The 13,180-nt window shown below is 35.3% G+C and overlaps 1 protein-coding gene across 3 annotated transcripts; it reads right to left on the bottom strand.

Annotated features, from left to right (window-relative positions):
• Positions 1-1,430: 1,430 nt before the first annotated feature.
• Positions 1,431-5,773, bottom strand: LOC131048452 (uncharacterized). Of its 3 annotated transcripts, none has more exons than XM_057982418.2 (4): positions 5,477-5,773; positions 3,344-4,427; positions 2,139-3,242; positions 1,431-1,925 (listed from the first exon to the last, which is right to left on the bottom strand). In XM_057982418.2, the coding sequence occupies exons 2-4, from the start codon at positions 4,370-4,372 to the stop codon at positions 1,875-1,877; spliced, it is 2,184 nt and encodes a 727-aa protein (XP_057838401.2). In that variant the 5' UTR covers positions 4,373-4,427; positions 5,477-5,773; the 3' UTR covers positions 1,431-1,874. The 3 variants fall into 3 exon arrangements, with proteins under 3 accessions (XP_057838401.2, XP_057838387.2, XP_057838395.2); XM_057982404.2 differs by lacking the exon at positions 5,477-5,773 and adding an exon at positions 5,155-5,443; XM_057982412.2 differs by lacking the exon at positions 5,477-5,773 and adding an exon at positions 4,686-4,951.
• Positions 5,774-13,180: the final 7,407 nt, after the last annotated feature.

Raw genomic sequence — 13,180 nt, 5'->3', positions numbered from 1 at the left:
TCCGTTAATGGTTTAGTTCACTCTGTAATCAGCAATAAGTTGGTTGTATAATTATAGTACTTGTTGAATGTCTATGTCTATTTGTCAATAATAATGTGAAAAATGAACCAGTGGGTTTACCCCTGGTTAGTTGAACCATGTAGTTATGAGTACTGTTAGAAGCACTCTAATTTATTATGTCGAGTAAGGATGGTGAACATTGACTGCACACTATAGTGCTTATATTATGAAACCTTGGCCAAGGTGGCCTTGCAATTGGCATGCAACCATCAGTTCACATGAACCGGATACACCGCTAGCCAGAGGGTCATACTAGTTAGGGGGTACCTATAGTGTGTAACCAACTAATATGCGTAATTTCTAAACATTAGGCTCAGATGGCTTAATAGTAATTGATCTATCCTTGGCCTACTACCCTCGTGAAGGGATGGGCCCTTTTAGTAGGAAGAGGCATGAGAGACTTTATGTTTATGGTTGGGCAAAAAAGCCCTTGATGATGCTCTCCCTTTTTCATGTTATGCCACGATTTGCATTTGTTATCTACAAGAAGTCTGTTACTATGTAATCTCTAAACTCTTCTCTTCCTTTTTAGTTGAAATAAAATAATATTCTTTTGGCAATTAGTTATCTTTCTGATGAAATAGTTAGATAGTTAGTTAGTTAATTGCCTATTTCACTTCAGCTGAAATTGAATGTTAGATGTCAATTCTTTCTTTAAAATGTTATTATAGTTTATGTTTTTGGATTAAGTGAAGTGATTGTTACAATATATGTGAGAATGTTGTCTTCAATATTCATATACAAACATAAAGCCAATTTAATCAAGGGAGATAACCTAAAAGAACACAACTCTTGTCATTTGACAATCTCACTAAAGTATTATTCAACATCACTAGTCCTTAGACAAAAATATAACAAAGATTCCAAAAGATCGGGTCACAGAAATATGCATTTAGACAAATCCAAATCACACCCCAAGGATTCGTTCTATGTTGGGCAAGATCGATCCTAAGCTATGAGATCAGCCTACAAAAGATTTCAAGTCTGCAAAGTTCAATACAATCAACGTATCAAGAACATCAATTTTCAATACTATGACAAATTGATTGAATATGTCTCCAATATCCACACACCTAACTTTTATATTTAATTTCTGAAATAACATTTATTACACATTAATTTACCATACCCACCTACTTCAATTAATCTAGGTTAATTCATCCTTATTGTATGCATTTACTTAATTAGCCTAGATTTACAACAGGAAAAGCATTTTCCTTTATTGGAACTAATCTACATCCTATTTAGAAGACCATTTTTGAGCTCTCTAAATATATATATATATATATTACAGTTGTCATATTGGGCTAGAACGGTGATGATCTTATATGCAAGTACAAAGTAGAACATAAGATATTGTACAAGAGAAGTTAGTATACTAAAAATTAATAAATATTTGAGATCTACATCAAACGCTCTTCCCACAGCAGATAGCTTTCTCTGTGAAGGATGCTCAGAGTAGAGAATGCCATGGAACAGTTATTAGAGCTTTGTTCCAAAGAATAAGCATTTTCCTTTACAAAACCTCACTAAAAAGACATGCTTAGTCATATATGATCTACTCTGATAATGGCTACACCAAGTTATTAAATGTTCAGAGTATGAAAACAAATTTGCCAGATTCTCATTGTGGATATAACTTTATTAGTTAAAAACTTACAGTTCTAGCTAGACCTTTCTTCCTATTAAAAACTAAGTAATTCACTCCTCACTCTAAAAATATCAGCTATTTTGGTGTTCATGGACATCAGAATAGTGATCTTAATAGCAATCCGCCTATACCTGCCTGTGAATAATGAATCAGGAGCTCACGATTAGGATCCCTCTCTGCGGAAACTGCCAGGAGTTGCCTTGTAATTGAACTCCTGAAAACATAACAAAAAACGATATTATTCATGTTTGTGCTGTTAGACAGTGTCTGTGTTAAATGCACAGTTTCAGGAATCTGAAGAATAGTTAGGGACCATAAAAAGTTTGTATACTGTTTTAACACTTCAGGTCATATATTATTTCCAGGCAAGAAAGTAGTATCTATGGCATCGAAAGTTAGCAAATTCAGATGAGTTTTGGCAATATACCTCTGAAAACCGCAAATGACCTGGTTGTGTATAAGCTGACTTCACAATGGTCTCCCACTTTGGATCAGCAATGGATGCTTTAGAGCCTTGTTGCTGCTTTCGGAGAGGACTTCCAAGTCTTGAATACCGTTGTGATGGTGAATTTGGAGAGGGAGTCCGAGGCATGGCGCGCCAAAGCCATGATTCAGAAGGAGACTTGGGTAGTGGAGGTTGCAGTGGGGGTGCCAAACCGGTAACAGAAACAGTACTTTCAGGTTTCACATTGACAGGAACCAGAGCTTTTTTTTCATCTGACACCTCCTTGCACTTGTTGGCGATGCCCAAAGGCCAGCCTTCCTTCACCTGAATGTCTTGGATTTTTCCTACCAACACAATGCTTTGTTCTTTGTTGTCAGATTCATTACTTACGCAAACAGTTTGATCTGAACAATATGGCTGATCAGCCACCACACTAGGAGACTGATCAAGCTTTTTGGATTTCAGACTGTCACTCACATTAGCTACCTCCAACATCTTCATAGAATCTACAAGATAGCTATCTGAAACATCATGTTTTGGTTTATTCTGTGTATCAGGTACTCTAACATCAAAATCTGATTCACTTCCTTTCACCAGCTCATTATGGTTTAAATACCCAGGCTTCACCACTGGGGATCTTGTCTTGTGTACATAGTCAACATATACAGTTTTTTCAATGGTTGGACTAACAGATCCAGCTCTGGTAGTATTCCCCAAAAGAGGTGGGCTCTTCCAAAAGCACAGATCTTCTTCTGGTCCCATATCATTAAGAGAATTGCAGGACATCCTCCTTGATTCCACGCCAGGCATGCTATCTTCTTTATCTGCTTTAGGGAAACCTAGAAACCCTGTGCCTTCACTGAATGGAGACCGGAATGGCTCGTTCCGGTAAGGAGATATTCCACCTGATGTTGGTGTTCCAAATTTGTTAAAAGTTTGAGAATCACTTCCGCATGAAATTCTGCTCATTATACCCATATCAGGGGAAGCACTTGCAGAAAATGCTCGTGTTTCATTTCCCTTCCGTAGGTAACAAGTAGATTTACTCCCGTTCTCCAGTTTTTGCCTATATAACGCTTCCCAGGTCTGTTTATGGCAAATCAAAGCGCCAAAAAGATGAAAATGAAAATTACAATTATGCCTACATTTCAATGCAGAATAGAAAGAAGAAAGAAATGAAAACCGACCTCGCCATCACTGTCACTCAAGGGGTCTCCATCACTCAAATTGCCGCGTGAATTGCGTCTGTTTAAAGCAGGTGACAAAGAAAAATGCTTCTTCTTCATCCGACTCAGTTGTGTAATGGGGCTTGAATTGCTGAAAGCACTTCTGAGGCGCCGGGGGAATAACCCACATGCCTTGGAAGAAAAAACTGCAATATCATCAGGCTCTTTCTCTTTACTCTGGTGTTTCCTTGGGTATGGCCTGGACTGTAATGGGGAAGGTCCCCTGCTTTCTCTCCCACTGGTGATAGGCTTTGTTGGCACCCTTCTCGAGCTTTGTTGCGGTGACTCAGATGCCATTGCTTTTGCAGCAGGGAGAAAGCGGTCCATCATAAAATTACGAGTCTGAGGATCAACAGATCGCCCTGTTGACCTCAGATCGTAACCCTCCATGCCACTCACCATACTGACACAGTAGGCAACAGCAGAAGATTCAGTTTGTGAGAGAGTTTCCACTGCATCTGAGAAATCATCGCAGCCTTCAGAGTCTAAATCATCCTCAGGAACACAGGGTTTGCTTTGACCGAGCCTTCTTGAAGCCAATGTATCATTGGAGTTGGCAGAAATCTTTGATGAAGCCCTGTTTGTGTGCTTGCTGGGAAGTCCGTTTCTTTGCTCATTATCAGATTTTACCTTTGGTGGTTCCGGTGTCTCGATATTTGCTTGTTTAGCAGACAAAATCCTCCCTGGGGGAAGCCTGGGTGCTCGAGGAGAAGGGCAATTATAATTAGCTTTCACCTTTTGTTCATCCTTGGGCCTCCCTGGAGTTTGCTCCCACACAAATGGCACAGTTCCAGGGTCCCTCAGAGGGCCTGACTTTAAATCTGACCTGTACACAGGAAGAATCGATTTGCTGCTTGAATCTGATCCACCATTTACCTTACTATCTACCTTTTCATTCTCTGTTGGGGAGCCAGAAATCCTTCTCACAGACATTAGAGGGGCATTGAAATCCAACTGACCTTCAGCAGTAGCATTATTTTTCTTCTCCATTGAGTTGATTCTTATCTCAACATTTGGGGCAGACTCCTTCCCTTTCGACTTCTTCCTGCAAAGTATAGATCAACAAAGAAGATAATCCCTATCAGAAAATGCCAGAAGACACTGCCTTTTGGCATGACCTATACTCATAGCCTACCATGAAAACAATTACAGAAGCCATGAAACAACATCAGAAACATTGAAATTAAGTTCCTTTGATCTCTATGCCAACAGCCCACGTTTTTAAAGTCTGTTAGCCTTTCAATTCAGGTTAAATTGTTGTGCAGGCAGTAAGAAACACAACAGAACATGAAAACTTTCTTACATTTCATGGCAAAGAATTCACCCAAAAGCATTTTCTAACAATCAGGTACATCAAATGGCAAGGGATTGACACCCTCTCCGATGCACCTTAAAAAGACCCACAGGAATAAACACATAGGAAAGCAGGTACCACCTGTTGTTAATCGGGTTTATCACCTAGTGAAAATCTGATATGATTTTCACCTCGATGACCCACGTAAGCCATGGATCTTTCCTTCCAAACACTATTACTTAAACCTTAATAGTGTCAGAAATCAGCATTGCTTGATCCTAAAAACAATGTAAGAACCGCAAGCTCTTTAACTCCTAAAAAGGTTTCCTCATTAATTTATTCTGTCAGTTTCACAGGCCACCAAATTTATACGACCCTAAATTCATGGACAGGTGTGATACTGATGAGAAGCATAAAAGTCACCTTCATTGCAATAAATATGACAGAAGACAAAACCCAAATCAGTAAGATAACTCACTTGGGATAAGAGAACCACCGACCCCTCCCCATGATGAATTCAGTGCTCTCAAATTGTATTCAAAACATGATTACAAGCAGTAACATTCAATGGATTCAATCCAAAACTCAAACAGAAAAGGATTCCCAAAGAAACTGCAAATGGGCTCAGAGTTCAGATGCAAAATATGAATATCATGCAGGAATCAAGGCAGTCTAGAACCTTGAGCCTGTGATCTGTATATTCTCGGGGTAACAGAAACTAATGCAGGAATTGGGTGCAAATGCTGTAGGTAGAAGTCAATGCATTTAAAAAGAATTCAAAAGAAAACAGAAAGTGTCACCTTTGTCAACCAGTCAAGGAAAGAGGCTAATATGTTGGAGAATTCTGCAGCCCACCATTCATGGTGGAATGTTGGAATCCACCCACTTGCCTTTTCTTTAACCCCACCTCCATGTTCTCACTTCACTTCTCTGCATCTTTCTCATTTCAAAGCTCATATACCATCTGTATCAGGTATACAATTACACTACCATTACCTTCTCTATAATGCCTCACTGCTTTTGCTTCCATACATTTTGGGATTCACATGTATATATGTAGTCTGGATCTTTTACGGCCTTTTTCTATGCCCTTTCACTTCTTTTGATGGGGATTGAATAATGACAGGAGTAGTATTAGTGGGTATCCATCCTTTACGACTCCGAGAAATCTTCTTTTTTTCCCTCCAGATGTGAGTTTCATTATTAGTCATAGTAAAAGGTACGTGTCAAAAGTTTAAATTGTTCCAAGGGAAATATTGTTATTATTATTATTTGCATTATGAAAAGGGTGCAATATACAAAAGCAGTAAATTGTTTGTTTAGGAAAACCTATAAAGAGCCTCAACAAATGCCATAAATATGTCGTCTGTTGGATAGACAAATTGATCTTAACATTCTAATGAGGGGAACCTTCTTCAAATCATTTAATAAATGTTCACTTTTATTAACTCTCAATAAATTAAAAATTTTAAAAATGGATATTTTAAATATATTTATTTAAAGATGTAGAGATATGTGTATGTTAAATTTATGATATAGGTTAGGTTTTTTAAATAAATTTATTTAAGATATCTATGCTAGTTTTATTAAATTATCTATTTTTATCTTAAGATAGGCAACACAACTATTTTATTTATTATAGAGTTATTTATTGGACAAATGAATATCAACTTTGATTTATTATTCATAATTTCTAATCATTTGAGTTGTCCATACTAGAAAATGTTTGAAACTAAGAACATGTCCTAATAGAATATAATCAATTGATATTTTATTAAATATATAATTAGCTAAATTAAATACTCTAATAAAAATATTTCTCATTTTCACCTATTTACAATTAATTAGTCTAGATATTTATGTAAGTGTTTTTTTTTTCTTAGTTTGCATTTTTTATTTCATATAAGTATGGGCATGGAGGTTCCTTCCTTGAAACAAACAATTTAATGTCAGTAAATGACAATATTTTTATTATTTTGGGATGATAAATGTGTTATAAATTTTAATTTTAAGAAATTAAATATGAAAGTATGAGTTATTCTTTGGAATTGTGATGAAGAATAATATTTGATGTTGCATTCTCGACTTGCGTATTAAGAAATCAAGTTTAAGAGACTCATTTAGGAAACAATACAAATCTCTAACTTATGTGTTAATGGTACTCAATGTATATGTATATCTATTTTTTTTAAATGTGGTCATTCCATAGTTCAAAAAATCTTTACATTATGAAATATACTTTTCACTTAGTTTGATAGTGTATTTAAAGAAGTGTATCTTGTTACTCGAGCTTATTATCATTCTCACTATCCAATGTACATTGCGATAAATACATATTCAATAAACTCAAACTAATATGATATAAATACAAAAATATGAGTATTAATAAATCAAGTTTAAGAGACTCATTTACAAAACATTACAAATTTCAAATTTATATATTACTGATACTCAGTGTATATGTACATCTGTTTTTAAATAAGGCCATTCTATAAAAAAAAATTAAAAACTCATCTCAAAACAATTTCCACACTATTAAATCTGTTTGATAAAATATATTTACTCATGGTCAACCACTCCTCATTACAAAAATACACTTATAATAATTTTAATAAAATCAATACAATTCTAATCAAACTAACTTTTAAATACTTATAAAAATGTATAAAACAAATAAATGAAATATAACTACATATAATAATAATAAAAAAGAAGCTTGACGCTCTGGATATGCATTTCAACATAATTGCGAAATTTGCCCTGAAGGTCATGCATACCAGTCTGCTGCTCTCCCAGCACATGGTGACTGGAAAAAATAAATAATGGGTGTTTTTTTTCATTTTTGCTTATGGTTTCGTTACTGGATGTGTTGGATCTGCCCTGTGTGGCTTAGTAAGACTCTTTTTTATTTTTACAGGTATTGTCGTATGAACAATATGCTTACTACTAGGGTTAGTTGGTTTAATGTTAGTTTCTTTGTGGATATCTGCTTTTTCAGACTTTATTTGGACAGGATTGCCATCAATCTTGTGATCTTCTATAGTAGTAGGTGGAATATGTTTTTGATAGTTAAGATAGGGATTCGCTGATGCTCTGTCGTTTAGTTGTTGTGTACTCCAGGTCAGCCCCCTAGTTTTGACTGCTTTCTTATCAAAAACAAATAAATGAAATATAAATACATATAATAAAAATACACAATATTATATCATTTACCATTGCATACATATTCTAAAACATTACCTGCAAATATTCCCAAACAACAGTAGAGGAATTTGAAAAAAGATTCCATCCATGCAGAATATCTAAATTAAAAAAATAAAAAATCTCTTCCATAAAAAGAAAAAGGCATAAATTTTTATAATACATTATTTATAGCAGAATATTGATGTGAAGTGGGGAAGGGCAAAGCGCGTGAGAGACAGAAATAGTTTTGAAGGAGACAAAAATTAAGCAGGGTCACTTTTAAGAATCGCTCAAATACGACACCATGCTGTCATGAGTAGCACATGGGGTGGGCAATCATCTTTTGTTTTCTTCTTTTTTTCTCATTTTGCTTTATATATTTTATACTCCACTCAATGTTTACAGACTTGTACTATTTTTTTCTAGATGAGACAAGAATGAAGACTCACAATTATTGTTCATTAAAATGGAAGTTAAGGGACAAAATTGATCATTTTTTTTAATATCATTACTATAGTTAAAGGATTCTATTAATAATGATACTTTAGTTATAAGATTGCTTATATTTTTATAGTCTGAACTTGTAAATTTATTCAGTTTTTTAATAATATGAATTGAATATAAATTTGAAATTATTTTGAAGAAATTGATAAAATTAAATTTGAATTTATTAAATAATAAAAATTAATTATTTATATTAATGTTTTGTAATAATATTTTAAATTCATTGAAAAGAGAATATGTAAATTATGTATCCTATTCATTATCAGCATCAAACTCATGAAATAAATATAATTAATAGTAAATTAAAAAAGAAATCCCTTCCAATTAAAAAAATGATACATAAAACTAAATGGAATATTAAATCAAACAACTTCAAAATTCGTGGTGGGGATGATCGCGGTTGCACTTTCCTCCCCTAGAAAACATTTTCGTGCTTGTTAAAAATATTAAAAGTCATGGTATTTGTAAGTCAATGTTAAATGGATAATTTATATATTATACTAAAAATATTAGTATTAAAAGGTTAGTTTAATTTCTATGAAATGTTTTAAAATAAATATATAAAATAAACATGAGAGATATTTATTTGTTTAATGTTGTTTATTTTTTAATTATATTTTATATTTATAATATATAATAAAAAATAAATATGTCACAAGGTCAAAGGAAATGACGGAAAATGGAATGAATAATAAAAAGAACAATATAAAGTATTTAAGTAAAAGTCATAATTTTGGAACTTTAATTCAAGATAATTATATAAATAGCAAGTGAAAAATCAAGGGAAATGTATAACTTTCAAAATAATTATTCCCAAAGCAAAATAGTATGGATGGAGTAAGTTATAAAATGGTATTAGTTTTGATGGTTGTTTATTTATTTAAAAAAAATTAAAAATATCAATTGATCTAAATATAAATTAAAAATTTATTAGGCAATAAAGTGGTCAAAATAAAATAGTAAATAAATAGTAATTAGTTATAGAATGTAAATAGTAAATAAAATAGTTATTAGTGAAAATTAAATAAGTAAGTATAGAATGTAAATTAAATAGTTATTCTAGGTAATAAATTGGTAAAAAAAAAAAAAATTGAATTAAAAAAAAATTAGTTAAGTATGTAAATAGTAAATAAAATAGTAAACAAAATTTATATATCTATATCTATAATTTTATATTCATTATTTATGTATTCAAGTTTGTCAAATAATTCCATTTCATAAAAGATATGCTTTTATGTAATCTTAGTTTTTTTTATGTCAAATATATTATATATTGTAACTATTTAATTTGAACGAAACTCGTTGTGCAACTTCCCACTTTATTTTTTCAAATTTCAAACTTGCTTTTGATCCTCACACATGGAGTCCATGGTGGGTGGGGGCCATGCTTCCCTGCCTACGGATCCTCCTTCAGATGTTGTTGTTGTGTTGACTTTAGAGGAATCTCTTCCAGTTGTTGCCAAAGTGTCATCTTCTGATGACCCCACTTTGGTTAAGGTTGATACTCAGCCTGCGAGCTCTATTGTTCCCAATTCGGATAGTAATGATAATGTTGTTAACTCCAATAAGTTGGAGCATATGCATCCAAAGGAGAACACACAATCCAATAGATGGAAGAATGTGCTTATCGGAGAAACGCATAGTCACATTAACCTTAAGATAGTCTCTGAGTGCTTACAAACAGATGTAGGCACTGCTATTTTGTTATCAGATTCAGTGGTGGACCACATTGTTTCTTTAATGAATAATGCTCTGGTTAGGAATTTTTTCTCCTTCGGATTGATTATCAATATGGTAAGGGAATGGGTATCTCTAAAATGGAGGTTGAAGGGAAGTGTCTCTATAAGTGCCATGCACGATGGTCTATTCTTGTTCAAATTCATAATGGAGGAAGATCTAGTCGTGATCCTCTTAGGGTCATGGGCATATGGGAAGCACCATCTCTCACTTTATAGGTGGAAACTTGGATTTGATCCTACAACAGATTTAAACGAGACAGCTCATGTGTGGGTTCACTTGTCGAGACTCCCACTTGAGTTCTGGGATGAGCAAATTTTTTGATGGATTGGAAATACATTTGGGCATTTTGTGTTTATAGATGATGTGACCAAGTTGAGATCCAAGTTAGTTTTTGTTCATTGTTGTGTGATGATTGTTGTTAATAAGAATCTTCCTAACTACTCGTTCATGGGTTCCCTAAGGTTAATCCTTTGTGCAACGATCTAGATATAAAGGAGGTGAGTTGGTCAAAACCTGAGCAGGGTTGGGTTAAGATTAATTTCGATGGGGATTCAAGGGGTAATATGGGCACCTCATGAGCGGGATGTGTGGCATGTGATGATGAAGGGAAGCTTCTCTTTAAAGGTGCAAAAAGACTACAAGATGGTACTAACAATGACACAGAGGTGCAAGCGGCTTTGTTAGCTACTGATTTGGTAGTAAATATGAAGGCTTCGAAAGTCCACTTGGAGGGGGATTCCCAAGTGGTGGTTAATTCTCTCATGAAAGGTGACACCCTGAGCTGGAAATTGAATAAGTTCATCACCCTAATTTGTGCAAAGTTAAAATCTTTTCAATATTTTTGCATTTCCTCATGTTAGGAGAATTGGAAATGTCGTTGTTGACGGCTTGTCTAACGTGGCTTGTGAGTTGTCCAAGGGAGAGGTGAGGTGGTGGGATGGTAATGACAGCAATGTTCAATGGAGTTAAGATGGCCTGCTAAGTATAGTACCATCGCATATTTGATATGTGCGATATGTAGTTTTCACCTATTTTAATGTGTCGAGGTTGGATCGTGCATTACAGGCAATTAATGTCGAATGTTTCTGCAATGGCGACAGTTGTTGTGCGAGCCTCATTAATAGCTAAAATGGGAAGTTACGCTCATTCAATGTGGCAGTTGAGCGAATTTGGCAGTGGGGATTATGAATTTTTTGTAGAGTTCGACGGTTTGGTGTGGCTTTCATAATGGAAGCTAATTTCACCCTTAAATATTCTAAGTTGATGCTTTCATTTTGGGGTCTTGTTCCTGTGAAAAGGCTTGAAAACATGTTTTTGGCGAGAGATCCCGTATTTTTAAAAGCTATTCAACTAGTTCTTGGCGAGGAGGTGGCTATCATTGGCCACAGATATCGTTCAAGGGTGGACATTTACTCTCTAATTATGGCATGGGTGATAGACTTGGGCTATTCATGCGAGGAGGTGAGAAAGGTGATGACGATGATAGTCTCAAGAGACTACCTTCTAAACATGGAGTCTTTACTAGAGTGGGCAGTCTCGGGTTGGGGTTTTAAAGTTTCTGAAGGTATACCAGAGGAAAATGCAGAGCTTCAGGGTAGACACATAAAGATTCCCTTCCTATGACGTTGTGAGGTGGTTAAAGCCAGGTTCTGTGATGACGGGAGGAGAGGGTGGGAAGGATTGAAAATTTATGTCCAAATCATGGAGTTGGAGGAAGTTATCAGGCGGGTGAGGGAGGAAGCCAGGACGGTGGATGAGGTGCGGAGGAAGCAGTCGATTACCAGGCGTCTTTCAGCGGAATTAGCAAGGCAAAATGAGCTGGATATTAGTGCGATTGGCAGAATTTGCAGGGTGGGGGCGCTTCAAGTGCACTGATTGTAGCAGAGGCAAAGAATGAAAGATGAAGGCATGGCGGACAAGGGTATGGTGCCACTTTCCTTTCTGATTTTTTTTTAAATCGTAGCTTTCAGTTAATTTCATTTTGAATAGTTTATGCCAATTTAAGTTTGGCTTGATGTATATGGACAATTTCTCTATAGTAGTTGTGGGGTAGGGTTTATGTGAGTTTTTGGTCTTTGAACAACAAGATTTTAGTAGGGTGGTTTAGTGGATTGTGGGTGGTTTTTTGGGTGGTGGATGGTTTTTTCATGTTGATGTACTGGTTTAGCTAAATTTAATAAAATAATAAATATTACCGATCAAAAAAAAAAAAAATCTTCCTAACTGTACTACCTTGCAATCTAAGTTGGAAAGTTAGACTTATACATTAGTTTATGAGAATGCCACGGTTTATTGTAAAAAAAGTTCTAAATCTAGACACATGAGTGAAAGCCCCCCCCCCACAAAAAAACCTTTGAAATAGAAGGAAATATACACGACTACAGTTTTTGCAGCTATGGACAAGGTGTCAGGTGGGGATGGCTCAAAGGTAGAGAACGATTATTACCCTTCCACTAAAGGTCTCCTCAAGATTATGGAAACCCCAAATAAGTTCTCCCAGGGGGAGCAAAGCAATAAAACTTCTAAGAAAAGAGGATCTCGACTTAAGGGTGAGCTTCCTCCCCATTCTCCTAACAAGACTTCGTAGGGGAGATGAGAAATATCGTGACAATGGGACCCTTGGAAGAAGGGGAGATTCCTCTCCCTTCTACCCCACCCACCTGCAATATTGTAGATGAGGTCCCAACTCCTATCACTCTAGACAACCATAATTCTGGTGGGCAACATGAGTCTACTAAACCCCCCCTACAAGCCCTATAGCCCCCTCCTCATGTTTGGTGCAAACCTTCTCCTCACCTGGCCCAAATTGGTGATGATGGTTGGACGACACATAAGAGGAAAACTAGGAATAAGAAGATCGATGTGGGTCCAAAACCGAAGATTGGGCAACCATCACAGAGACTCACTAGGCATAAAGAAGTGGTAAGAGAAATCATCAATGGAAGGCAAAGGACCCTTGACTCATCAACCAGAATTAAAAAATGAAATTTCTCTCATGGAATATGAGGGTCTTAAAAATCTCCCAAAAATAGTATGTTGTCATGGACTATATTTTAGAAAAAAGAATGGATATTTTG

This window comes from Cryptomeria japonica, chromosome 7, assembly GCF_030272615.1.
Source record: "Cryptomeria japonica chromosome 7, Sugi_1.0, whole genome shotgun sequence".
In the NCBI taxonomy this organism is placed as follows: Eukaryota; Viridiplantae; Streptophyta; class Pinopsida; order Cupressales; family Cupressaceae; genus Cryptomeria; species Cryptomeria japonica.
This window is presented reverse-complemented; position numbering and strand designations above follow the sequence as displayed.